Source organism: Halichoeres trimaculatus, unplaced genomic scaffold (genome assembly GCF_033239565.1).
Source record: "Halichoeres trimaculatus isolate MK-OKI-2021-1 unplaced genomic scaffold, fHalTri1.1 fHalTri1_scaffold_2, whole genome shotgun sequence".
Lineage (NCBI taxonomy): Eukaryota > Metazoa > Chordata > Actinopteri > Labriformes > Labridae > Halichoeres > Halichoeres trimaculatus.
In genome coordinates, this window is record NW_027437180.1 from 13,898,865 (window position 1) to 13,926,793 (window position 27,929).

At 42.9% G+C, this 27,929-nt stretch overlaps 1 protein-coding gene across 3 annotated transcripts; it reads left to right on the top strand.

The window, feature by feature from the left end:
• Positions 1–365: 365 nt before the first annotated feature.
• Positions 366–27,921, top strand: myh11a (myosin, heavy chain 11a, smooth muscle). Of its 3 annotated transcripts, XM_074696926.1 has the most exons (43): positions 366–547; positions 3,791–4,155; positions 4,515–4,671; positions 9,827–9,854; positions 14,890–14,989; positions 15,123–15,149; positions 16,954–17,046; positions 17,148–17,211; positions 17,406–17,504; positions 17,751–17,894; positions 17,982–18,077; positions 18,162–18,280; positions 18,442–18,594; positions 18,838–19,011; positions 19,146–19,319; positions 19,490–19,604; positions 19,700–19,893; positions 20,193–20,314; positions 20,430–20,499; positions 20,611–20,771; positions 21,065–21,173; positions 21,308–21,439; positions 21,532–21,738; positions 21,829–21,966; positions 22,046–22,169; positions 22,268–22,439; positions 22,594–22,806; positions 23,029–23,173; positions 23,312–23,518; positions 23,599–23,703; positions 23,841–23,993; positions 24,086–24,334; positions 24,436–24,648; positions 24,778–24,990; positions 25,074–25,235; positions 25,350–25,478; positions 25,564–25,652; positions 25,745–25,868; positions 25,961–26,169; positions 26,249–26,357; positions 26,456–26,628; positions 26,964–26,996; positions 27,460–27,595. In XM_074696926.1, exons 2-42 carry the CDS (start codon positions 3,814–3,816, stop codon positions 26,986–26,988), a joined length of 5,832 nt encoding a protein of 1,943 aa, XP_074553027.1. In that variant the 5' UTR covers positions 366–547; positions 3,791–3,813; the 3' UTR covers positions 26,989–26,996; positions 27,460–27,595. The 3 variants fall into 3 exon arrangements, with proteins under 3 accessions (XP_074553027.1, XP_074553011.1, XP_074553018.1); XM_074696910.1 differs by lacking the exon at positions 26,964–26,996 and having other exon boundaries at positions 367–547; positions 27,460–27,921; XM_074696917.1 differs by lacking the exons at positions 15,123–15,149; positions 26,964–26,996 and having other exon boundaries at positions 367–547; positions 27,460–27,921.
• The last annotated feature ends 8 nt before the right edge of the window (positions 27,922–27,929 follow it).

A 27,929-nucleotide genomic window follows, 5' to 3' on the forward strand; every position in this document is an offset into this window, starting at 1 on the left:
GTGGCTGGTGGTTTAGCTCATTTTGATAGCTTAGTCATTTAACAAATGTACATAAAATTGCTTTTCATTCTCAAACAGGTAGTTAAAAGGCTACCAAGTCAAATTTCTATGTGGTAAGTAGCATAAATACAGGAAACTGACACGTTTCTTCTGTTGTCACACACACCTGTATTCTCGGACAGGCTCTATTATTCCTTTAACAGTTACATTTTTGATCATCTGTGTTCTGTGCTCCCGTTCAGCGCCCCATCATTCCCATGATGCCTCCCCCGTGACTCTGCGGACCTGTCTGCGCATGTCCTCTGCCTCCTGCCCCGCTCATGATGCTAACGGAGCCTGCAGCCGGACGATGCGCGAGGAGGAGGAGGAGGGATAGCTCGTGCTGCTCCACCCTCGTGCAGCAGTGCGCAGTTTAAATGGTAAGGTTCTGATTCTGACGGGGGTCATTTGGACTGTGCTTTTTGTGGAGTACTTCGTCATCGCCCGACGCTCCAGACCCTGACTTTTCAAGTCCAAACTCCCCTGAAATCAAATTTCTCAACAACATGTAAGTATGCCATGAATCCTGCTGTGGAGGGTGGTTTTTAAAATAATGATGCTTTGGTGCACCTGTCAAACTGTATCCCTTTGACTCTTTGCTAAGTCTAACAGCGTACGCTTGGGGCGGCTACATTAGTTAAATACGAACTGAAAACGAACTTCAGAACTAATTTACTGTCTAAAATACAAAAGTGGAAAAAATAAAGCGTATATTGTCGTTTTCAGTGGTTTGTTTTTGTTTTTAATAGGCATAACTTTTGTGATAACCACTTTAGAAAATTCAGGTAGTGTCCACTTCAGCCCTGTGCTTAAGAACAAAAATGCATGAACAATAGGAGTCAGTTTGTTTATACTTTGCTGTTATTTTTCAGTCCTATTGGGAGGGAGCCTTTTTCAAATACATTGAAAATGATGGTGCATTGACTGCAGCAAAAAGGAAATAAGGGGAAGTTTGGTCTGAATAGGCTAAAACAGATGCAGGCATGACTCTAACCATGGAGTTTCCTGTTTCCCAAATATGGTTGTATAAAGCTGCTCGACAGTCACACAGTTGAGGCTAAAGATGCACACACTACAGCAAGAATTCACATGTGACAGTTTCCACTGACACCAATGAAACATGTAGAGGATGCTTTACAGTAATGTGTGAAACTTTCAGATGAACTGTTTTCCTTTTTCTTTTTGTTCTGTACAAAAAAATGTAGACCATTTTTAACAACCGGTGTTATTTTAGTCAAACTCTTTTCATTCTATGGGTTTTGTGATAATTTCCCTGGCACTAAAACAGGCCCAACTTTTAGAGTGAGCTTAAAAAGCCTTGTCAAAAAATGAAATTTTTATCACCAACTTGACTTTTTTCTGCTTTATGGTTTAATCCTTTTTTATGAATTAATCCTGACCACTTTGTGAATCTTAATGTGACAGGTCTTAAACAAGAGGATAACTGGAAGAATGTTTGTGAAGCAGCCAAGAGAGGAAATGAGTAAAGTCCTTCACAGGCCCCTCAGGCCAACTTTCACCCATAAATAGAAAGGTCACTGAGTCTCCTGGGTGACATTTCTACTTGTTTATTTATTATTCAAGGCGAGGTTTTTACTTTTTGACACATTTGAGATTCAGCATTGTTGCTTGAGTTGATGTGTTTGAAGCTAAAACTGGAACCAACGAAGGCTTCAGTGAGTTTGAGAGGGATATGGTACATCTTTGAGTGGACTCTGGCCAGTGTCAGTTTGTGTGGTGCACTTGTTGTTCCTTTCTGGCATGATTTACACCAAATTACTTCTTTTCATATTCTCTTCATGTAATTATGATAGAGTATTTGTCAAGTCTTGAGGCAGGAGATGCACACGTCGACCAACAGCCTTGTGATGGCTGAAGCCCTGGCCATGCTTTCAGTATCCAGTCCGTTTCTAACAACCTGTTATCTCGTCAACTCCAGTGCAGACAGACTTCTTGGAGATACCCTGTCTGAGCAAAGCAGTGTTGACAACACAGAAAGAGAGAAGAGGCCTTAGAGAGGTAACAACCAGAGCAGTGAGGAGAGTTAAAGGGTCTCTGGATTGGCTGCACACACTCAAACACAGGGAGTGTCAGGAAGAGTCTGTTTACTTTTATCTCCAGAAATCACTGATCATCAAAGCATCAGCTGGTCTCCTCCTCCTCCTCCTCGTTTCCTCGGGACTCCTGCTTGGCTCGCTGCACTTATCCACCAGCTTTGCAGTTTTTGAATAAGGAAGTGTCTGTCTCCATCTCCAGTTAATATTTATGCGACATCTTTCATTAGTCTCTGGGTGATTTGGTTTGGCTGCTCCCTGGAGAACATTTTTAGGCTTTCTCAGGAGGCTCAGTGGCTGTTTTACATAGTTCCCACTCAATTACACTGTGTGCCAGTGTAAAGAGTACAGACGGGTTGTGGGGAGGGGGGGTGAGCAGCCTGTGGACAGGATTGACTCAGTGTCTGTAATCCATGCACTACTAAACTTTATCCTCAGCGGTTCAGAGGCTAATCCAGTTTGACATATCATGATATGGTTTAAGCCTGGTATTAGACTCGCTCAACCAATTTAGCAAATCTTATGTAAATTGTTGGGCATGATGACATTTTTGAAATACCTTCCACACAGCTACATCTCTGACCTGTATGCTGAAACAGATTCAGGTATCTGGTCCTGTTTGTAGTTTAAAGTGCAGGTGTCACTCGTTGCAGACAAAGCTGAGTCCCAGACCTTTTCCATGATCAAGCCACAGTCCAATGCATGTAAAAGTTGTTGCAGATAGGGGCCCATGAGAAGCATGATTGTTAAAGCCCCTCGCCCCCCCTCAGGCTCTGCCTAGCTGTTATCATTTTGGAGTAAACGACGAAGCCAGTGAGAGACATACTATTCCCTATATGGGCTTTGTTTGGGAGTTCACTTGCCTTGCTGTTTAGGTCCACAGAAAAGAGTCCTGCTCCAGAGAAGGGGCCCTTATATGGTCATCACAGCACGAGACTGGAGCCTCCTAGCAGGAGACTGGGAGAGAAAGATGGAAGAGGAAAGACGTGGAAGAAATGGATGCTGTCCATTAAGCACCCATTAAATGTTTCAGTTTGAGTAACTACCTGTGAACATTTGTGTTTTGGGATATTCCAGATAGAGTTTTTCATGAAACATCCTCGTCTCTCTGACTGAGTTGATTAATATCAACTTCACAGCTTCAATCTGACCATCTTTAAAGAGGGGGGAGGCGTCGTGTGTGTCTCCCATGTGGGGTGTGTGAAAGTGCTGGTTTTCGAGGGGGTGGAGGTCTGTGAGAATGGCTGCTCTCTGGAACTCCCCGATGGATGAAACATGTTAACCCTTTGAGTTACAATCACAGGAAGACCACTCCAGTAACCTGGCCTTTAGACCAAAGACTGATCACTTACAGCAGTATTTAGATGAAGCTGAGCAACCTGCGTCTTTTTACCCTCAAAGAAAAACAGAAACAAGCTTGAGGAGGAGTTAATGTGAAGTATGATGTGTTTTATAAAGGTGTGGTTGTTAAATGTAACTCTGAAACATTACATTGCATCATTTTACTTTCATAATTTCTAAGATGTCACTGTCATTTTGATACTTAACTAACTTTCTATCAAACCTGCATCTGTTTCCTTCCCTTCTCTGTTTCCTCTTTCCTGGGTTCTTTACTTCCTTTCTTCCACCCTCCCTCTGCCTTTTGCCTGCTCTCCCACTGACTCTTTTATAACATGTGAATGATTTGTTCCCAACAGTTGGCCCTTCACCCTAACCAAAGATGTCCAAGAAGGCCCCAAGCGAGGACGAGAAGTTCCTCTTCGTAGACAAAGACTTTCTGAACAGCCCCATGGCTCAGGCTGACTGGGCAGCCAAAAAGCTGGTATGGATACCGTCAGAGAGGCATGGCTTCGAGGCCGCCAGCGTCAAGGAGGAGCACGGTGATGAGGTGCTTGTGGAGCTGGCTGACAACGCCAAGAAGGTGACAGTCAACAAGGATGACATCCAGAAGATGAACCCTCCCAAGTTCAGCAAGGTGGAGGACATGGCCGAGCTCACCTGCTTGAACGAAGCTTCTGTGTTGCACAATATCCGAGAGAGGTACTTCTCTGGCCTTATTTATGTGAGTATACAGTGAAAACATTATTCCCACACAGCTGTTTGTTCAAACATGAGGCAGCATATTAATTTAACTTTGGTTTAGATTTGAACAGTTTTCTTTTCATTATGAAAACACATTTTATGAGTTGTCAAATGTCCTGTTCTCTTTAAAGTGAAACTCCGGGATGGAACGAGTTGGGTCCTATCACAAGGTTTAGGGCAGAAATTACCCCTACAGCAGTGATTTTGTGCAGCAGAAGCCCAGAGCTTGTGATAGGACCCAACTTGTTCCATCCCGGAGTATCACTTTAAAGAAAAGAACAAAGACAAGTGCAGAAAGTCTTCACATACGCCTTCCTTCCTCTTGATCTTTCTCCTCAGACGTACTCTGGTCTCTTCTGCGTGGTGGTGAACCCTTACAAAATGCTGCCCATCTACTCAGAGAAGATCATCGACATGTACAAAGGGAAAAAAAGACACGAAGTCCCCCCTCACATCTACTCTATCGCTGATAACGCCTACAGGAACATGATGCAAGGTAGGACTATCTCCAACTCTCCAGCCCTTCTACGTTGATTTTTCTCTATTCTGTCCTGTGATGGAGAGTAGTATCACTTCTGTTTTGTTGAGTGTCCCACAAATTAAAGGTACATCCTGTTAAAGGCTGCAAACTCATATCACAGGAGCTGAGTGGGCCAAATACCAAAGGAATTGGATAAAGTAAATAAGGGACACTTGAACTCAATGACACCACTCGTGAAAAATCAACACCTTGGCCCGTGCAGTTGAAGCTGTGAGCTTACAGTGAGATCGTGTTGGGGTAAAAGTCTCACTTCTGTCTCTGTGATGACAGCCGACAGCATCTGACCCATGTCATGAATACAAAGTGGTTTATAAAACCCACAAACCAGCCTTCCTGCCTGGCTGATGCTCTGAAACACAGAACTGTGTTTATTATTCAGCACAGTCTGTTTCAGAGCTCCACCTGCCTGTCACAAGTTCTCCTCTACGTGTGCCAACAAGGTATAAATTAGGGCTGCAGCTATCGAATATTTTAGTATTTGAGTATTCTACTGAAAATCCCATCGATTAATCGAGTCATTGGATAAAATATATTTTTGTTTAGTTAAAGAGCAGTTATTTTTCAAATGAAAATTTTTCTCTTTAAGAAATAGAATTTTCTGATACAGCATGTCAATAAGAGCACTCGCTTTGGTAGCTCCAAAATTTGTCAACACACTTTGAGACATTTTTTGTGCCTTGTACATCTCATCAGATGTTGCGGACCCAAATGGCACCCGTTTTGTAGAATGACCCATTAGTCTCCAAACTCCAGAAAAGAAGCTAGGTTTGTTGCTAGTTGCTATTTTGTATAAGAGGTAGCTTGAGGGGTCTGAAAACTCTCTTAATATGGCCTCAGCTCTATTTGAAATACCACTCTTTGATCTTTTTTAAAATTAAACGATTCCTTGAGGCAGAGAAAATTACTCGAGTATTCTTTGTAATCGAGTACCTCGGATCATTCGTGGAATCGTTTCAGCTCTAGTATAAATCAAATCTAAACGAGCACTTTATGGACTATTTGAGAGTCAGTGTTTCGTATAGGTGACAACACTGGCCCTGGCAGAGTCGTGCTTACAGTAAATGGCTCTTAGAAAACCCTGGACTGGTACGACTTCAGAGTGGCTGCTTTCCCATAGAAACTATTTCTTATGCTTCCAGGGGGTCATGCCCACTGGACGTCATGTTGACGTGAGGATGGTCTCTCAGAGGAGTTGACATCTGGATTGAGGGATGGGTGGAGGGCAGTAAAACATTTCCTGTTCCAGTAGCCCACCCTCCTCCTCCTCCTCCTCCTCATTCTTCAATGAAATCAAAAAATACTTTCAGTGTAAACTCATTGACTTTTTATCTTTGCAATAGAGATGTATCTGAATGGGTTTAAGATTGCACTAATATCTTCTGGTTTGTTTAGTTTCCCAGTGAAGCTTGATGTTTTGACAGGACTTAGAGTTAAGTCAGGAAGCAACTGTTTTTGAGAGTTTAAAGGAGGTAGGATTATCTGGTCCTCAAAAATGTACCATCATAACCCTCTGACTGCAGAGAGTGGACATTAATGATCATCAAATACACGTCACACCACAGACTGATCATAAAGCTGCTCTCATTGGGACACACTGGAGAAAAGATGAATGGATTACTCCACAATGAATGATGATTATAATTGACCAGTTCTTTCTGACTCACAGTTTTTAATAACCCAAACTGCCCTGGGCTTCTGGTACTGCTGATTGAGTGAATTTTAAAAATGCAACTGTGTTTAATATGTTTACATTGGTGCTTTTTAAGACTGGCACACAGGATGTTGTTGTATGTTCGGCTGCAGTCATACTGTGTAAACACAGAGTCACAAGTAAACAAGAAAGAGGCGGATTGCTTGGTGTTTATGAGGGTGTTTGGGTTACACTTCTGCTGTTCATTCCTGCAGAAGAATCCATACAGCTGCAAGACGGAGACTGGCTCATGAAAAAAAAAAAAATCAGACATTACCACCCCGTCCGAAGCTGTGTGCACTTGAAAATGAACAGTCAATGCTGCATTGACTGATTTCAGGCTAAACAAACAGCTAAAGCTAAAGCCATTTGACCACCAGTTCAGTTTTAAAGGTTAAAATGTGAAAAGCAATAAATTCAGCCGGAGGTGTTTCACAACAGCTTTGTCATCCGTGGGTGCAAGAAAGAGAAGAGCAGGATGACCAAAGTGGGTCCTACAGACGACATACTGATGGAAACCTTTAACGCTTACTTTGAGATGTTTATTAATAAATGACAAAAGATTGCAATTCCAGTAATGTCATAACAGCTGCATCATGATTGTTGATAGCTTTTTGGAATATGATCACTTCCTGTTTTTCATCCACACATTTCATCAGTTAGACAGAGCTGACCATTAGCAAAGTGTGGACACAGATGAGGTTCAGTGCCTTTATTTTCCATGTTTCAGTGGACTTGCTGCAGTTGTTGATGATGATGATAATTACGAAGAATTTTCTAGACTTTGGGATTAAAATTAAAAAAAGTTCTGTTAGCGTACAGGATTTTTGTGTCTCTAAGGTGCCTTAAAGTGATACTCCTGGATGGAACAAGTTGGGTCTAGGAATGTCCTGATATTATATTTTCACTTCCCATACGATACTGATACTGCAGCATTGAGTATTGACCGATACCAATATTAATCTGATACGATATCAGCATTAAACATGGATACTTTTATTACTTATTTTGTAGTATGTCTGTCATGTTAGAAAAGGCTTGATGAAGTGATATTCAAACAAGGAACAGTAGGTATGAGGAAAAAATTGACCCATTTATCATTAACCAATGGGTAACAGAAATTATAACATTAAACATAGGAATATACTAGTAATTGAATAAAATAAAGAATAAATTAGAAGACCCAGAAAATAACCCAAATAAATCAAATAAAAACAGCCGGAGCAGGGTCTGGAATGGACTGCTTATATCAGAGATTTTAGATGCATTCCGATACGATACCGGTATTTGTTTTTTTGCTGATATCGGACCGATATCCAAAATCAATATCGGACTGGGACACCTCGAGTTGGGTCCTATCACAAGGTTTAGGGCAGAAATTACCCCTTCTGCCTGTTTCCTCTGCACTCAGACGGGGCCATATTTTACTTGACCAAATACACAAATAAACAGACTCCCACCGAAAAAATCTGATATCGGTCTGCATTCACGCTTTATTTAGAGAATTTTCAGCGCTTTACTTTGACACAAAACCACTGCTAAATAAGGCTCTAGTTCTCATCGTGTCCTAAAACGGGGCTACCTCCACTGCAGAGCCACAGCTGGCTACGAGGCGCTCACCGCTTAGTGTATCAGTCCGCGCGCGCAGCGTGCCAGATATATAAAAATGCAGGTAGTCTGCCAGGACGAATTATGCAATAACAACGTAAAGATGAGTGATTATGAGAGCGAGGACGACCTGCCGTTCACTTTGCGAGCAAAGTGAAGCGTGAATGCAGACTGATATCAGATTTTTTCGGTGGGAGTCCGTTTATTTGTGTTCTTGGTCAAGTAAAAAATGGCCCCGTCTGAGTGCAGAGGAAACCGGCAGAGGAGCAGGGAGGGGGTGTTTGGTGCGAGCGCTCTGGGCTTCTGCTGCACAAAAACACTGCTGTAGGCGTAATTTCTGCCCTAAACCTTGTGATAGGACCCAACTTGTTCCATCCTGGAGAATCACTTTGATAAATAATGTATATCCAAGAACCAAAAGCATAATATAGTGTTTCAGTCTCTGTGCAGTATAAATACTTAACTTAAAGGTTAAGACGTCATCCACACATCTCTAAACCCTCTGTAAGCTCTTATTATACGAGCTTGTGAATGGGGAGAGTAGTTGCTGTTGATGCTTCAGTGAGATTTCCCATGGAGCGGTGACTAATGATGGAGGCTGCTCTACACCCAGTGTTACAGCATCAACAGTTCACATATTAGAGTGGAAGTGGGGCATAACCACAGCAAATCCACATAAATCTCCTAAGCTTTAAAAACATTCTTCTTCCAATCTTGGCTGGGATCCCGTTCCTTTAAAATTGTGCCTCAGTCTTTGATGTCTCTGAGATAAAAATGTGCAAATTCCCACAGGGAGGTTTCTGCCTCTCACGGCAGATGATGGTGTGTTGATTTTCTGTATTCAGGGTGTGTTAGCGGTACCTCAGACAGGTGCAAAGACGCACCTGATTTTGCTGTAAAAAAAGAACAATAGTTTCTGCTCTGAGTGTCTGGTGTAAAACTGGGTGTGGATTTTTTGAGAAAGCCCCCCCCCCCCACACACACACACACACACATTCACACACACACACACACACACACACACACACACACACACACACACACACACACACACACACACACACACACACACACACACACACCTCCATGTGCCTTAATTAGGAAGTGCAGAGAGGGGGAACGAGCTCAGATTTGTGAGTGTATGCAAGGAATGAAATGAATGAAAAAGGAGCTTGAGTCCAAACACAGAAACAGCATAAGTTTACAGTTTAGGGATGACTTCACACTGTAACTGTGTGTGTGTGTGTGTGTGTGTGTGGGTGGTGTGATAAAGTGGTCAGTGCTGTACATGAATGATGTGTTTTACTGTATGAAGATGATAACTGAGGGAGAATGTGCTGTGCTGGGTCTTTTTTTTTTTTTTAGATCAGTGTCTCGCTCTCAGAAAGTCATCTACTGAAAGATTTTATGGCAAAGGTTATCTTTCCTTTCAGCAGTGCTCGATGCACTCCCTCGGGGTTTTTATAGGGGGTGCAGTCACAAAATAGCCTTACATGGACTCACCGTATTCTCCCCAGAGACATTTTGATGACTCACTGCTCAGCACATTCAGAGTTGAGTTTCAAGGTTGGGTTTTAGTGGGAACCTGTCACAGATCACGCTGCCCCCATTAAACTTTAAACAAAGTCCTATCTGGAGTCTGGAGTCAAGATTTTTTTTTTTTTCTGGAGGGACTTTTCTTTCATATGTGACAAAAAAGTGGCATACAGTGCATTTAAACCCCAGAAGAAAAACACGAAATCCTCGTTCTTCACTGACTCCACATCTCTGACTTCAATTACCTAACACTGTAAACTTTCTTTGTGTCAACAGATCGTGAGGACCAGTCCATTCTCTGCACGTAAGCAAAAACTCCTCATCTTCAAACTCTCACTTTGTCTCCTTTACTTGACCTTTTCCCTGGACATCACATTAATACTAGAAGGAGGGCTGTGTTTGTGTATGTGTGGAAGAACAGTTACATAATGCTTGCATAAACATGTCTCTGGTCTTACATTTCGTAGATTCATCGTATAAAAAATAAAAGTCATTTAGAAGATGTCAGGGGGTTTTAGACGCTGTCACTGACTCACAGACTTAATGCAGAAAGCTGCTCTCTGGGATTATTGTTGCTCTTGTTTTGTATTCAATCGGAGCCACTCTGGACGAGCGCTCCCAGAGGGCTGTGGCCTTGCCCTCCTCTCTAACCCTGGGCCAGGAAGTGTGCCCTGCATCCTGATGGGAGAACCAGATTAGCTCTCCAAATGTTTGGGCTCCATTTTGTTTGTTTATTTGTTTCAAACTAATTATTGAAAACTTTGACTGGGGTATCAGTCAGTCAGTCAGTGATAAGGCTCCTGCTTTCTGGCAGCATCGGGCGAAAGAAAATGTCTGTAGACAAGAATAAACTTTAATTTAATTCACTGAAAACAAATTAACCATTAGTTTACTTTTCATCCCATGTTTCAGTGACCTTACTCCTGTTTTAACTCTGATTTTGTGGCTCTTTTGCGTCTCCTTTTTATATTAATTATTACCATTTTTCTTTGCTTCTTTTAAGCAAATTACAGATACCACTGGCTTGTGCTCTATATCTGACCCCAGCCATTCTTACTGAAACAATTATCCATGAAAAACTTATTCAAAGGGATATTTGTTTCAGGAGGGAGGGTTTGTATGCACTGACTCAGATGAGTGAAGCTGGACCAAATACAAGTAGAAGCATAAAACAGCACATCTCAGTGGCACCCTGCAGGGATCTATCCCACCATTTGTTCTTTGTACTGACTGAATGATATCAAGAAGCTGTTCAGCATACTAGCACCAAGTTTTCCGTCTTTCCTGTCAGAGTTTTGCGTAAACAGAAGCATGTTTGTTGCCCAGCATCCAGAAGTTGCAGTAAAGGAAATGAATGAAGAGCTCTTCCACCCTCTGGGCTCTTTCTGCTCTAAGCTTAGAGTACTGAAGTCAGGATGCAATCGTTTCTTTGATTACAGCAGCTCATTTCCTCAACTATTAAGACGTCTTTATACACTTCTAGAGAAGTTTGGCAGTATTTATCTATCCTTTTTAAAGGAAAGTGGTGGTGCACCATTCTGGTGTACCCACTGATGCAAACAGGAAGATAAAGACTAGCATGAAGTGATATTCTGAGTCGTGTAAAGCAACACTCTGGGGTTAACACGTCATCATAGAGCTGAAAAACAAACCCTCTATTCCTCTGGAACATCAGTCAGGTTCACGCAGACACCTTTAGATTTCACTTTGAGCTATGGCTGCTCTTCGTCTCTGCAGGATTCAGGAGCCTTATATGGGAGAGAAGTTTCATGGAATGTCATGCATGACATTCTCAGTCTACATGTATGTTCACATGTGTTTAATTGCTCCAACTGTGTGCTTTTGGTGCTTTGGTTTACATGGCTATCCTCCACAGAGGCCTTGCATCTGTGTAGCATTAAGTTTAAAATAAGCTTAGTGGTATCTTTAATGTTGTTGTTAAATGTTAAAATGTTTTTTAGAATCCCCTTTTTGACCTTGAAATGTCTCCACATAGACTTACAAATTCAACAAACAAGATGATCAGTAAAGGCTGTTATTTATGCATCCCATGTAGAGCAGCTGTCCCCAGCATCCCTTAATAAAACTGTAGTAATGTGTTAAAAACTATCATAATTCATGTCTTTGCATGTGTTGATGGAGATCTGACCTCTGTGTGGTATAACGACAGTTACTGAAAAAAACAATGGCCCAGTAAATAAAAAGGTGCATAAAGGAGTTTTAATTACCCTTGATAAAAACTCCTCAAAGCTTTCATTTCCTGAGTGAGAGTCGATGATCTGACCCTAAAATGTCTTTAAAAACTGACTGCATTACAGGGATCTAGGGATTTTGAATGCTGTGGTTGAAATGATCCTTTTTAACTTAAAATATGCAAACAGCATGTATACGTAGAACCAATGTGTGTTAAATAATTTTCCAAACACATCGATTTATTTGTATTACAAAGTATGACTAAGTCATTATGCAACCAGGCTAGGTATAAGAACATGACATGAATCTAAAACCTTCATTCAAACATTTGTTTTATAAATATTTCACATAAATAACCTCTATACAATCTGAGGGCTGTGGGGGCCTCTCCACAGACAGATTTACAGCTTGCGTTACAGAGATGTTCAACTGGACTTCTTCAGTTTTCAGAGAGAGTCTTGTATTTCTCGTCTCAGTGAATTCTGGTTGTCCGTGCAGTGTTTAAATTCTTTGAATTTCTTCACCCTTTAGTGAGGATGGGAAACAGCTCTGAATCAACTGATTCCACTCAGAGATGTCAACTCAGGGTCACTGGTTTCCTTGTTTCAATAATCTTTGCAACCAACTAGACCCATGACAGCTGCAAAGATTCAGGATGTTATTTAAAACTTCAGATTCCTTAACCTTATTTATACTTTTGTTGGCTATAGCTTGAATTAACACTTCTGTCAAAAGAGGAAATGTATTGATGAAGTTTCTGGAGACTCTAAGACGTTTGCAGGCAACTACACATGAAACGTTTTGTGTGGTCTAAATTTTGGTCTCATTTCTGTGAGCAACTATTTTTTTAAAAACATCTTAATGTATTAATGATTTAAAAACAAGAAAATTACCCACAAGAAATTAGGGATGCCTCTCAGAGCTGGATCGGTATCTGTGGGAAGGGGCCAGTTCATGGTGCCTATCCAGGCGACTCCATGCCTTTTTTTCTGGTGCTCTCAGCTACTTGATTTGGGATGTTACCTCTGATGCACAGTCTGTGATTTCTGTTCATTCTTAAATTTTTTTTGCTGGTAAACATTTAAATATTTTGTTGCGTAGAAAATCATTAACTTCAGTAATTCCATATGCTCAGTAGTGCATGCAGATTATTATCTAACCCTTTACTGTCTGAATTAATTAACAGTTATTGAAATAGATTTTTTGTGTGATTTTGCATTCTTATAGATGTTAGATTTGGTGAAGAATGTAAATTTGAGTATAGTACACAATAGCTATAACTAAGTTATATTATGTATATAGACATGAGGAGTTCATCCCCTGACCAATATATTGTGACACAGTGGATCTGATATGATCTTTAGAAAATGAATCAGTAGGTAATAACGAGATACAAAGGTCATTTAAGCTAGAGCAAGACCTAGGTCGCAAATAGGGTATGTCGCAAATTTGCGACAACAGGCATCAAAGGGTTAACACATGTATCTACCAGTTCAGAACCAGTATCAGTCAATACCCAAAGCCCAGGTACCGGAACTAGGGAAAGTTGATCTGTGCATTAGAGATAGACCGATATGGATTTTTCCGGGCCGATATGATACCGATTATTTGTAGTCAAGGAGGTCGAAACTGATATTTGAAGCCAATATTAATTTGCAGTCAAAGTGAAAATATTGGTGTCAAAATTTTGAACAATACAAATTCCAACGCTTAACTTCATTCAAATACCTTTAAGCATGAGTTTATCAAACAGCTCTCAGGCTTAGCAGCATGTTTATAAAGTTAAATGAAAACTTAAAAAAATAAATAGCTGAAGTTTTCCACAGTAAACAAAGTTTTACAAAATTTCAATGTAACTGCAATAACTGTAATAACTGCACTGCTGATTGGCTGTTACCCGAGCCATGACTCTGCTTGTAACCTATCAGATGGTACCATGGGTGAATCAGTGCTGGGGACTGAGTAGTGACTGCAGACAGCACAGCGGCTGCAGCAGAGCCACAACAACGCAGTTTTAAATTTGTTTCTTATCAGCTGTCGGATTTTTAAAAACAAACGCAGATGCCGATATACCTCAAAATGCCAAATATCGACCCCTGATAATCAGCCCGGCCGATAATTGGTCTGTCTCTGGTCTGTCTCCCGACATGAATAATGTATCAAAACTAGCCTTCAAAACTGTCAGTGACTGCAGAGGCAGAGACTGTTTGACCACGTCTATGAAGAGAAAGACTCAGTTCAGAGTTTACTCAGAGCTAACAGCTGACCGGAGCAGGAACCTGGATGTCATCATATTTTCTTACTTAACCTGAACATGATGGAGTAATTAGACTCCACTCAAAGCTGCCAAATCCTAACACATGGAGCATCCCATGCCTAATATGGGCTGCTGTCTGAGGCTGTTTATTGGACTGCTGGCTGCTGGTTCTGGTATCAGTCAGCTTTGTCTCTCTAAACATCCAAGATGGTTTTCTGGAAGGAATGTCTTCCTGCTTCTGTTTGGAAAAAGTGAAAGATATAAATTTCTTCTGAAAAAATGTTGGATCTTTGACTTTTTGATTTGTTTTGGGGTGTGAGTCATGTACAGTGTTTTTTGTAAATCAAATTACAGGCTTCTTCTCTGTATATAAAGTTACTTCAACCAGCAGTCTGTTAGCTGGTCTTTTAGCTTGAGGAACTGGAATATGTAAAATCTCACACACACCAGCTTTGTTTCATGTGATACACCCCTGTCTCTCTGCCCAGTTATTTTCCACCTTATCGAGGCGTCGATTGATTTGATCTGAGCTCGCTGTTTCCCATTTGTTTTAAACTCTTTCTTTTAATCTGTAATGCAAGCAACGAGGATTAAGTTTCAGATTTTTAAATCATACTCCTGCTGACTAGCGAGGGCTTATGGTAGCTGTTAAGAGGATCTGAGCACACAGGGATCAGTGTGTAGTAAGCAGACTGAACAATAACATTATGCTTAGTGTCAGGTGTTGGTGCAGCTATCTCTGCTGCACATGATTTCTATTCAATTAAACTGGCTTATTGAGCTGTGAACAGACTACCTGCCTGTGCTTCTTATCTTCATCTCCCCTTTCATTCTCTTTCACTATCTCTTCCCCACATCGTTTGATCCCTTTCCGTCTCTTCTTCACCAGTGGAGAGTCTGGAGCTGGGAAGACAGAGAACACCAAGAAGGTCATCCAGTATCTGGCTGTGGTGGCCTCTTCACACAAAGGCAAAAAGGACAGCAGCGCTGTAAGTACATGTGTGAAAAAGACAGCATTGTATAAAAATGAGTTTGGATCTCTCAGCCAGTTCCCTGACTCTTCATTAAATGTAGGAAACTGCTCAGTTTAATTCTGTACATATCGCCATTTCCTCCAAATAGCAACAATCAGGATCACAGTTTGCCTACGTGAGTAAAGAAGAAACCTGGAGTGTGTTTTTGTGTGTGGTGTTTGTGTGTGTTCTTTCCTTAGGATAGAAAACTGCATGAAACAAGTGGCACTGAGTTTCATAAATGAACTTTTTAATCATCGTTCTGACACCGAGGGGCAAGATCCTGGGATCTTACTGTCTTAGAGCTGATTACCCAACCAGAGCTTACTTAGACTGCATGAACATCATCGTAGTTCTTTCCAAACCCGCCGAATGATCAGTGACGGACGTGTAGTGGTAGAAAACTCTTGAAGTGGATAATCATGTTGAGTTTTGTGTCGTCCATCCTCTCGTGAACACCCTCTCACTGCCAGAGGAGACGCTGTCAGAGCCTGTCCGGCAGTAAAAGGGTCTCACAGAGAGAACACAGCACAGTGTGAGCATGTCCATCTCTGTCCTGATCTATCAAACACTGCCCTCCTCCTCTTCTCTCCCCCTCCTCCTCAGCCTCCTCAGCATCCCACATTTGTCCCTTTAGTGCAGCATTGGCTGTTTTGGAAACGGTTGAACGAAGAGATCCTAAAACTCCTGAAACTATTTCAACTTCTCAAAACCCTGAACGTCGGTGAAGGTTCCAGAAAGCGCTGGTTTCCCTTTGCAATTGACCTCACTCACCCTGAGGACTCTTAAAAAACTGTGTAGTTTTTGCCCTCAGTTGGACCTTGAAGGCTCCCCCTGTGCCCCTCTGCTCTTTCTCTCTTCTGTAGTCACTGTGTTACTCATCAATCAACTGGATTTGCTAAATCCTGAAGTGTTAAGTTTCAAAGGTGTCTGTTCAACAATCCTCTTTACGTGGGATCACCTTCTTTCCATTTCTTGGCTCTATTTCTCTGCTTTCTTTCTTTCTTTTAGTGACTCAAATGAACAAGACCTTCCTCTCTGCTCTGCCAACTCTCAGCTTCACTTCTTCAGCTGGTCTGTATCTCTCCTGCTTTTTCTCCACAAAAGATTTAACTTTTGATCACTTAAAGAAACCATTTGCAAATAATTAAAGATGAAGTTTGGTGAAAAAAACACAGGATAGCAAATAAATGATAATGTGCCGTGTTATTCTTACCGTCTCTTTTATCCCTCCTTTCTTTATTTCCTTACTAAACAGCTTTTACTGCTTTGTGGCTTTAGCTCGTTTACAGGGAGTGTTTCTGTGCAAGAGAGTATTCAAGGTAGAAGCCCACAGCACCTGACCTTGATGCTAGGCTAACATGGGCCCCTTTGATCAGATGGATTAGCCCGATGCAGAGTGACGGGGTGTCTGCCTCATTTACAGACCATCACCCAGGTCCACCCACCGGGCTCTGCAGTCATACTGGAAGAAAATCACGTCCCACATCCCTGTTTATGAATCAAAATCATTTTAACATGCTGACACACTGAATGCTGAGACTTTCATCAAAGGCTTTATGCTTTTAACATTAGTCAGGTGCCTCGTCTGACCCTGAATAACCTCACTCCTACTCCTGCCACATAATCATTCAGGGCTTTTTGCAATTCCTGCCAAAACAGATACATAAGTCTTTAGCTCATTCATCTGTGTAACAGTATAGATTAAAAGAAAATCAGCTGATAAAACTCAGGACTCAAAAACTTGTGCTAACTCATGATATAGAATTTGATTTAAAAGTATTTCATACACCAGTGATAGCATACAGAGGACTTTCTTGTGACCCAAATCCAACCTAAACTTCTCTATCCCCACCAATCACCACCTCCTGCACCGTGGACTCAGCCGACATGAAGTTTATAAAACTGATGTTTCTGTTTTTCACTGTTACTGTCACCAGGGGGAGCTAGAGAAGCAGCTCCTGCAGGCCAATCCCATCCTGGAGGCCTTTGGAAACGCCAAAACCATCAAAAATGACAACTCCTCCCGATTTGTAAGTTTCATGCAATCGGTAACTTGTGACTCAATGTTTTTTTTTCAGTATATCTGACAACATTACTACAATGATTTATTGAAGTTTTATTCTCTTTACAGGGTAAATTCATCCGCATAAACTTTGATGTGACCGGCTACATTGTTGGTGCCAATATTGAAACTTGTATCCTGGACACAGGTTTTGTTGACTAAAAAATTATTTAGGATAAACAGACTCCACTTCCAAGCAGCCATTGTACTTTCTTTTTTTTCTACACACTTTAACATTTTACTCTGATCTTCACACGGAGCTGGAGAAAGGTAATGATGCTGATTATACAACAAGTGTGTGTGTTCTTTAACGGCTGCGTGTCTCAGACCTGCTGGAGAAGTCTCGCTGCATCAGACAAGCAAAGACAGAACGAGCTTTTCACATCTTCTACTACATGATTGCTGGCGCGATGGACAAACTGCGCGGTGAGTTCATACACTCAGTGTTTCCTTCAGATGAATGAGTTAATTTTACATCCCACTGCACTGTTGCTGCAGCTGATCATGTGCAGATTTCACTTCTGCAGTTCGAGGCTGGGCGGGGTTCATGACGATGAAGTGCTGCTGTGCATTTATTGTTCATTAAAATTCAGTGATAAAAGCAAAAGTTGGAGACGAAGAACGGAAGATTTATGGTGGTGAGTTATAAACTGTTTTGTTTAATATCTTTAGAGGAGCTTCTTCTGGAGCCCTTCTCTAATTACCGCTTCCTGAGCGCGGCCCATGTTCAGATCCCAGGCCAGCAGGATGATGAGATGTTTGAAGAGACCATGGAGGCCATGAAGATCATGGGCTTCACAGAGGAAGAGAGAACTGGTACCAGTGATCACATTGATCTTCTCTGAGTTAAATGCAATAAGAGGCCGGTGTTGTTTCTCTTACATTTCTGTCTCTTTCTGAAAGATATCCTAAAGGTGTGCTCCACGGTCATGCAGCTGGGAAACATCGAGTTTAAAAAAGAGAGGAACCAGGAGCAGGCCACCATGCCAGACAACACAGGTCAGAGACCACAGCCCCTCATCATAACAAATAAAAAGTGAAAAAATAAACCAAGCCAACATGTTATTCCTTTCCTCTCTCCAGCTGCCCAGAAGGTGTGTCACCTGCAGGGCATCAATGTGACAGACTTTACCCGAGCAATCCTCACCCCTCGTATCAAAGTGGGCAGAGAGGTGGTGCAGAAGGCGCAGACCAAAGAGCAGGTACTGCAGGGAGAGAGCACAGTGTGAAAACATAGGAACAAATAAAACAAAATACCGCATGTAATGAAAAACTTCCCAAACTTTCTCTGCAGAGTTTAAACAAACTTCATTACTTTGGTCTCTCATCAGATATCTGCTGTGTGTTTGTTTGGATTCATTAGGCTGACTTTGCTATTGAGGCTTTGGCTAAAGCTGTGTTTGAGAGGCTGTTCCGCTGGATCCTGGCCCGAGTCAACAAGGCCCTAGATAAGACCAAACGGCAAGGAGCGTCCTTCCTGGGAATCCTCGACATCGCTGGCTTTGAGATCTTTGAGGTATGAATTACTGAACACTTGTTAGTCAGAAACCAGTACAGTGCTGTTAAACTAATAAAGCAAACACTCTTGTGTTTATGGTTTGAAGCACCAAAATTACAAAGCACATTCAGCCGATTAAAAAAGGGTTACTCTAGACTACACACAATGTGATACAGTATATTGTAAACAGCTTATTTTATACAAAAGGAAAAAGACATTCACTTCATTGAGGAACTATGATTTCCTTTTTCCAATTTTCAGGACAATTCCTTTGAGCAGCTGTGCATCAACTACACCAATGAGAAGCTGCAGCAGCTCTTCAACCACACCATGTTCATCCTGGAGCAGGAGGAGTACCAGAGAGAAGGCATTGAGTGGAACTTCATCGACTTTGGGCTGGATCTGCAGCCCTGCATCGAGCTTATTGAGAGACCCGTGAGTGGCTTTGATTCAATAAAAAATGTATTACAATTTAAAAACACAGTTACTCTGCCCGCTGTGGATAGTTCGAGAATTATCATTGTGCGTGTGTCATTTCAAATCTCCTTGTTATTGCATATTTTCTGCAGAACAACCCTCCAGGCATCCTGGCCCTGTTGGATGAAGAGTGCTGGTTCCCCAAAGCCACAGACATCTCTTTTGTTGAGAAACTTATGAACACTCAAGGGAGCCATGTGAAGTTTGCAAAACCAAAGCAACTCAAAGACAAGACAGAGTTTTCCATCTTACATTATGCTGGGAAGGTGAGAAAGAAGAGACATGTGTTACAGGACTAAAGTTTATTATTATAATACTTCATTTTCAATTTGGTAACTTCAGTTAAAGCAATATTCCTGTGATTATTGCTCTTATGTATTATAAAATGCTAAATTTAACAGAAGATCAAACAGAAGTGATGCTGTGTTATTTGTAGGTGGACTACAACGCTACAGCCTGGTTGACAAAGAACATGGACCCCCTGAATGACAATGTCACAGGGCTGCTCAACAACTCCTCCAGCCAGTTTGTGCAAGACCTCTGGAAAGACTGTAAGACTTTGCTGGTTTAAAGATAATCTAAGAAAGGATCAGTTACAGCCATGTTAGTCTACAAGAACACTTTAATGATGTGTTGTTTTATTCAGCCGACAGAGTGGTGGGTCTCGACACTATAGCCAAGATGTCGGACAGCTCCATGCCGAGCGGCTCCAAGACCAAGAAGGGGATGTTTCGAACTGTGGGGCAGCTCTACAAGGAGTCTCTGGCCAAACTCATGACCACACTGCACAACACCCAGCCCAACTTTGTCAGATGTATTATCCCCAACCACGAGAAGAGGGTGAGCAAAACAAGCTATCATTAGCACCACTGACAGATAAACCTTTCAAGATTAAATCAGACATGGCAGGAACAGGTCGCAAAAATCCATCAAGATAACTGGAAAACTGGTGATGTGTCTTTGCTACGTGTATTACTACGAACTGTCTGCAGCCTTGGAGGGGAATTAGTTTACATATGGATGTTGAAATGAAATATAAAATCAGAATCTCTCTTATTTCATTTGCCATGTACATTGTGTCTTTGTGTTAACAGTCATTATCAAGTGAATTTCCTTAACTATACGCTGGTTCTCCTCAGGCGGGGAAGCTGGATGCTCACCTGGTCCTGGAGCAGCTGAGATGTAACGGTGTGCTTGAGGGAATCAGGATCTGCCGACAAGGATTTCCCAACAGGATTGTGTTCCAGGAGTTTCGCCAGCGGTGAGTGGGTGTTAAAAGGACTTGTAAATACTTATAAAGAGAAGTTTTCATGTTTCGTTTGACCTAATGCAGAATTTACAGCCTGATATGTGCCTCTCTCTTTCCTGTCTGGTAGTTACGAGATCCTGGCTGCAAACGCTATCCCCAAAGGTTTCATGGACGGCAAGCAGGCCTGTTGCCTCATGGTAAAAAACTTAAGATGATCGTTTCCCTCCATGATAACAAGTATTTGACATTTGCGAGCAGTCTTTCTTTGTTTGCATGAGCCTCTTTCAAACAGATCTCTGTGTGTTTAGATCAAACATCTAGACTTGGACCCCAACCTGTACAGGATCGGACAGAGTAAGATCTTTTTCCGCACTGGAGTGCTGGCTCAGCTGGAGGAGGAGAGAGATCTGAAGATCACTGTGGTCATCATCGCTTTCCAGGCTCAGGCCAGAGGCTTCCTGGCCAGAAAGTATGAACACACACAACTCCTTCGTCTCTTTATTTCTCTTTTTACAGCGTATTCTGGTTGTCTTTTCAGAGAGCATTTCAATAAGGCTTAACTGTTAAAGAATCAGGGTTCATTTAAGCTTTTATTTTCTTTTTCTGACTTAGAAATCAGGTTGAATGAGGTTCCCCTCAGTGCAAAGTATTTTACCTTTAAAGGGATACCTCTGCTAGATTCTGTATATGACTCCTGTACTTTTTTACTCTCAGCTTTTTTTTCACACTTTGTCCACTGGTGTCGCTGTCATATTTTCAAAGGGCATTTGCCAAGAGACAGCAGCAACTCACAGCCATGAAAGTGATCCAGAGGAACTGTGCCGCCTACCTCAAACTAAGGAACTGGCAGTGGTGGAGGCTCTTCACAAAGGTGACTGAATTATTCATCATAGTAATGAAACAACCTCAAACTTTTTACTGTACATGGTTTGAAATGTTATACCTTTGTAAATTAGAAACATCCCAGTTTAAACTTTTGGTGCTTCTCATCCTCCTGAACCACAGGTCAAGCCTCTGCTGCAAGTGACCCGTCAGGAGGAGGAGATGAGCCTGAAGGAGGAAGAACTGCTGAAGGCCAAAGAAGTTGCTGGAAAGTATGAAAGTGAACTGAAGGAGGTCACCCTTAAACACACGCAGGTAATGAAAAAAATCTTTGACAATTTTTGCATTTTGTATCTTTCTTCACAGTGAAACAATGCCAAAGATCTTGTCTTGTGTTGCGCCTTCAGGTTTTAGAGGAGAGGAACGCTCTGCAGGAGCAGCTCCAGGCAGAGACAGAGCTGTATGCAGAGGCGGAGGAGATGAGGGTTCGTCTGGCATCTAAAAAGCAGGAGTTGGAGGAGATTCTCCATGAAATGGAAGCAAGGCTGGATGAGGAGGAAGAGCGTGCTCAGACGTTATTATTGGACAAGAAGAAAATGCAACAGCAGATGCAGGTCCATACATGTGATTATTTCTGATTTTCATCCTCAGCTGTGATATTTTTGATAATATGTGAAGGTGAAGCCTCTGTTTTCCTGTTAAAGGAACTAGAGGAGCATTTGGAGGAGGAAGAGGATGCCCGTCAGAAGCTGCAGCTGGAGAAGGTCACATGTGAGGGGAAAATCAAAAAGCTGGAGGATGACATTCTGGTGATGGAGGACCACAACAACAAACTACTCAAGGTAAAAAAAAAAAAAAAAGACGAACAGAGATACTGTCTGGAAAAAAAAGCAAGAAGCTGATCTGTTGGTGTGTGTCTAGGAGAGAAAGCTGATGGAGGAGAGGATTTCAGACTACAGTACCAACCTGGCTGAGGAAGAGGAGAAGTCAAAGAACCTCACCAAGCTGAAAAACAAACATGAGTCAATGATATCTGAACTAGAAGGTACTCTGGACCATCAAATCCATTTTCAATGCAAGAGATAACATCCTGAGTTCCGCAAAAAACATTTATGCCCATTGTTATCTCTGCTTTACACATAGTCCGCTTGAAAAAGGAGGAGAAAAGTCGACAGGAGCTGGATAAAGCTAAGCGTAAGTTGGAGGCAGAGTCAAATGACCTGCAAGAGCAGATAGCTGACCTGCAGGCCCAGATCGCTGAACTCAAAGCCCAGCTGGCAAAGAAAGAGGAGGAGTTACAGAACGCACTGGCCAGGTAAAGTGACGAATGATAAAACTGAGACCTTATCACAAATTCACAATGAATACACCTGAATCCATAAAGCGTATAAACACAACATCTTCAGTTTATCCCGATAATCATTTCCATCATGCTCACAGACAGTGTCCGTGTTGCCTCCTGCTTTCAGGTTAGAAGATGAAACGGCTCAGAAGAACAATGCTCTGAAGAAGATCAGAGAGCTGGAGGGACATATCTCTGATCTGCAGGAGGACCTGGATTCTGAGCGGGCAGCCAGGAACAAGGCCGAGAAGATCAAACGGGATCTTGGGGAGGAGCTGGAGGCCCTTAAATCTGAGCTGGAGGACACTTTGGACACCACAGCCACTCAACAGGAACTCAGGTCAGCCATGCACCTCTGACTTACAGGAACACACATTCAGTGACGATTGGTTGTGACTACATATTAAGAATGTATGGGTAACTTCAAATTCATCCAAAAACATGAATAATAAATTTGTTGAAATTTGTTTGTTCTTGGATTTTTTTGGCAAATAAGGATGTAAGACAGAGGCGATCACTTTATGTGAAATATCATAAATGTCTTAAATGTTGATGAGTCCAGGGCCAAACGTGAGCAGGAGGTGACACTTCTGAAGAGAGCCATGGACGAGGAGAACCGGACTCATGAAGCCCAGGTTCACGAGATGAGACAGAAACACACCCAGGCTACAGAGGAGCTCACAGAGCAGCTGGAGCAGGCCAAACGAGTAAGCCTGTAACTTTTCACACCGTCTTCCCAATAGCAGCTTTTTTATTCAAATTGATGTTGCCTCTAAAAGGATGACTCCTCTTTCTTTCTATAAATGTGGATGTTACTAATCATGATTCCTCTCCTCTGTGTTCAGGTGAAGTCAAACCTGGAAAAGGCAAAACAAGCTCTGGAGAAAGAGACCTCAGACCTGACCATAGAGGTCCGCTCACTCACCCAGGCCAAACAAGACGGGGAGCACAAGAGGAAGAAGCTGGAGGGTCAAGTGGCCGATCTACAGTCCCGCTTCAACGACAGCGAGAAGCAGAAGGCTGAGCTGGGGGAGCGCTGCTCAAAGATTACAGTAAATGAGTCATTACATGCTGAAAATGAGTCATCACTTTGTTAAGAAAATATTCACCAGTGATCTTTTTCTTCCTCAAGGTTGAACTGGAGAGTGTGACAAATCTTCTGAATGAAGCAGAGGGAAAGAACATCAAACTGAGCAAAGATGTGTCCACTCTTAGCTCCCAACTCCAGGATACACAGGTAACTGGACTCGTACAGCACAGTTATATTTCAGTTCTTTAAATCAGATATTGTCTGCCTGTAACCTCTCAGTGGTGATTAAAACACCTCATAATGTTCAGAGTTAAAGCACAGATTAATCTGATGTGCTGCTACAGGAACTGCTGGCTGAGGAGACGCGCCAGAAACTGCAGCTCTCTACGAAGCTGCGCCAAGCCGAGGACGACAAGAACAGCCTACAGGAGCAGCTTGAAGAGGAGATGGAGGCCAGGAGGAACGTGGAGAGACACGTGTCCACCCTCAACGTCCAGGTCAGTCGCAGTTTAACTAGAGGTTGGTGGTTGAAAGAAGGTTGATTTTTTATCTTGAACACAATCTTAAAAGAGTATTTTTCTGTTGTCAGTTGTCAGATTCAAAGAAGAAGCTGGAGGAAATGGCCGGAAACATCGAGCTTCTGGAAGAAGGCAAGAAGCGTCTGCAGAGAGATCTGGAGGCAGCAAACACACAGTTTGAAGAAAAGGCTGCTGCATACGATAAGTTAGAGAAGACCAAAAACCGTCTGCAGCAGGAGCTCGAGGACACACTGATGGACCTGGACAACCAGAGACAGATTGTGTCAAACCTGGAGAAGAAACAGAAGAAGTTTGATCAGGTCAGTTAGCAGCACAACATGTTTCACCACTGTCTTTATAAATGTTTGTTATTATTTGTATTACTGGTTACACCTGTGCACCTGTGCTCTCTGATCTCTAGATGCTGGCTGAGGAGAAGAGCATCTCCAGTAAATACGCAGATGAGAGAGATCGGGCTGAAGCCGAGGCCAGAGAGAGGGAGACGAAGGCTCTGTCTCTGGCCAGAGCTCTGGAGGAGGCCCAGGACTCCAGAGAGGAGCTGGAGAGAGCTAACAAAGCCCTGAGGATCGAGATGGAAGACCTGATCAGCTCCAAGGATGATGTTGGGAAAAATGTGGGTTGGAAAATTGTTTCATTCCCAGCTTCACTACATGTGTCATAGACGTGGTTTTTGCTCAGAAAGTCCATGTTGTGGTTTGATTCTGTTTGGTGATGTGTGTGATCTGGCAAAATATGGTGGCAGGTTCACGAGCTGGAGAAGTCCAAGCGAGGCCTGGAGGCCCAGGTGGAGGAGATGAAGACCCAGCTGGAGGAGCTAGAGGACGAGCTGCAGGCAGCTGAAGATGCAAAGCTGCGTCTAGAGGTCAACATGCAGGCTCTGAAGGCGCAGTTCGAGAGGGACCTCCAGGGACGGGATGAGATGGGAGAGGAAAAGAAGAGACAGCTCATCAAGCAGGTAAACACACCTGAAAGATCTAAACCTGTCATCTAATCCAGCATCAGAGAAAGTCACACACGCTGATGATGCTTACTCTGCAGGTTCGGGAGCTGGAGACTGAGCTGGAAGATGAACGTAAGCAGAGAGCTCTGGCAGCAGGAGCTAAGAAGAAGCTGGAGACAGACATCAAAGATCTGGAGGGACAGATCGAGACGGTCAGTAAGGGACGAGATGAGGCCATCAAACAGCTCCGCAAGCTTCAGGTGAGAGCAGAGTCTACCAGTGCTGCGTTGCATGTGGTAACCCATGAATGTGACGCTCAAAAAATCATCTCTTTGCTCTATGTCTGTCTCTGAATTTTGTCATCCTCTCTCCAGGGCCAGATGAAGGATTTCCAGAGGGAGTTGGAGGATGCACGAGCTGCCAGGGAAGAGGTTCTGGCTACAGCAAAGGAGAGCGAAAAGAAGGCCAAGAGTCTGGAGGCTGAGCTGATGCAGCTTCAAGAGGTTATTCGTTTAATTCTGAACAAGACGGCAACTTGATTTATGGCAGAGGTTTGAGATGACTAAATGATCTCTGACGTGTTCGCAGGATCTGGCTGCAGCTGAGAGAGCGCGTAAGCAGGCAGAGGCTGAAAGAGACGAGCTGTCTGATGAGCTGGCCAGCAACTCCTCTGGAAAGTGCGTGGAGATCTGACTGTTTTGTGTTTTTGTATGGTAACAAAAATGAACTTTACATTTATATTTGCTCCTGGCATGTTTCTTACTCATAGGTCAGCCTTATCAGAGGAAAAACGTCGCCTGGAAGCTAAGATCGCTCAGCTGGAGGAGGAGCTGGAGGAAGAGCAGAGCAACATGGAGATCCTCAATGACAGGCTGAGGAAGAGTTCACAGCAGGTGAGCAGACAGCAGCAGAAACTGGAGTCACACTGAAGGGATGAAAGAGTGCAGAGGCCTCACTCCTCTCCATGCATATGCTCCCTCTTCAGGTGGATCAGCTGAACAACGAGCTACAGACGGAGCGCACCACCTCCCAGAAGAACGAGAGCGCTCGGCAGATGATGGAGCGCCAGAACAAGGAGCTGAAGGCCAAGCTGCATGAGATGGAGAACCAGGTCAAGTCCAAGTTCAAGTCCTCCATCACTGCCTTGGAGGCTAAAGTGGCACAGCTGGAGGAGCAGCTGGAGCAGGAGAACAGGTTTGCATGCAGAGAAAGTGTGTGTGCTAGAGGAGCTCAGCTGTAACTGTAAGTCACTGACCTTATTGCTCTTCCTCAGAGATAAGCAGACAGCCGCCAAGAGCCTGCGCCAGAAGGACAAGAAGCTCAAGGACCTGATGATGCAGGTGGAAGATGAAAGAAAGCAGGCCGAGCAGTACAAAGACCAGGTGCACAACTTCACACATTATTATTTATTCTTTATAAGGTCACCACTTGTAGTCCTGTTTGTGTAACTCTGTATTTGTGTGCTTTGTACCCTCACCAGGCAGAGAAGTCGAACACTCGCATGAAGCAGCTAAAGAGGCAGCTGGAGGAGTCAGAGGAGGAGTCTCAACGTGCCACAGCTGCCCGCAGGAAGCTGCAGCGGGAGCTGGATGAAGCCACTGAGGCCAACGACACCATGAGCCGGGAGGTCAACTCTCTGAAGAGCAAACTCAGGTAAAGAACGGGGGCAAAGAGTCTTTCCCCTGAGCTACAGGGCGTGTTTGAGTTTTCCTTTTCACCTTTTGCTGTGAGCTACAACCAGACACAAACACAGCAGTAAAACCACCACAGAGTGGTAGACAGTCTGGTGAATGTGTGTGTAAGAGTTACAGCAAACAGAGGTTTACAGCCCTTAAAGATGGCTGATGTCAGAGTTCACTCCTACATTTGAATCCTGATGTAAACATAAATAAAATCCTCTTCAGAGGGTTGTAAACCTCTTACTTGAAGCATTCAGTAAGTTGGCGTTGCTGAGCACAAGCACAACAATGTGTCCATCTCTATTCCAGAGGCAACCCTGAACCCAAGGAGTAACACAGCAGGTACCTCTGCGCCTAAAAGTTACCCCATCACCGTTTCTGATTAGCTTACCAGAACTTTGCATTTTCCTGTGCACACTCCTGCTGCTCAAGTTTTCTTCATTAGCCTGACTCAGAGAAATACAGCTCATCAGACACAAGCAAGAAATCCCCAAAATATCAACCATCCAGGGACTCTCCTGTGAAATCTGAGAGAGAAATGGTGGCTGTATTTTTCTTAGTGCTTGGTTTAACTGCCATAAACCAAACTCATTCTCCTGAGCCAGGAGTCATATGAGTTACAAAGATAACCAGCGCGCGTGACCTGTAATCAAAGCACAACCTGAACATCCTCTCTTTCATCAACACCTGAGTGGTTTTCAAACAAAACTTCAAACCTTCAAAAGCTTTCACACAGCCACTCCTCTCACTGCGTGGATTTTGTTTGTGTTTTATATTTGTCGTGTTTATCTCTGTGGCCTTTCAGGCGTGGAAATGAGCCCTCCTTTAGCAGCACACCTCGGCGTATCGGTGGAGGCAGAAGGGTGGTTGAGGATGCCTCAGAGGAGGAGGTGGACTCCCAGAGCGACTTCAATGGAACAAAGTCTGCTGATTAGAGGATCTTACAAGTATCCGAGTAGCTTTCCAGTATCAGGACTCCCTTTAAAAAAATCACTTCAAGACCTGTTACACTATCTAGCCCTCCCATAATTCTCCGATATATAAAGCCTCTCATTTCAAAACGTTTACTGATCTTTCTTTTTTACTTAGAGCACCTTTTCTCTGCACAAAATAACCCAGACTCTGTCAAACAGGAATGTAGTTTGTCGGCTCTGTTCATGTGTGATTTGCTGTTACACATATACTTTTCTACTTATACTGTTTTGTACTGCACTGTATGACTGATCCTTTTCAAGGTTTTGTACACGACAAAAGGCGCCTCTAATTACCCCGCCG

Bases quoted from the DNA above. Each gene is read 5' to 3' on its own strand.
- myh11a (XM_074696910.1), top strand. From the start codon at position 3,814: ATGTCCAAGAAGGCCCCAAGCGAGGACGAGAAGTTCCTCTTCGTAGAC. The intron at 20,772-21,064 runs GTATGAACACAC...ATATTTTCAAAG, and splicing joins AGAGGCTTCCTGGCCAGAAA to GGCATTTGCCAAGAGACAGC. The intron at 22,440-22,593 runs GTAAAGTGACGA...TCCTGCTTTCAG, and splicing joins TTACAGAACGCACTGGCCAG to GTTAGAAGATGAAACGGCTC.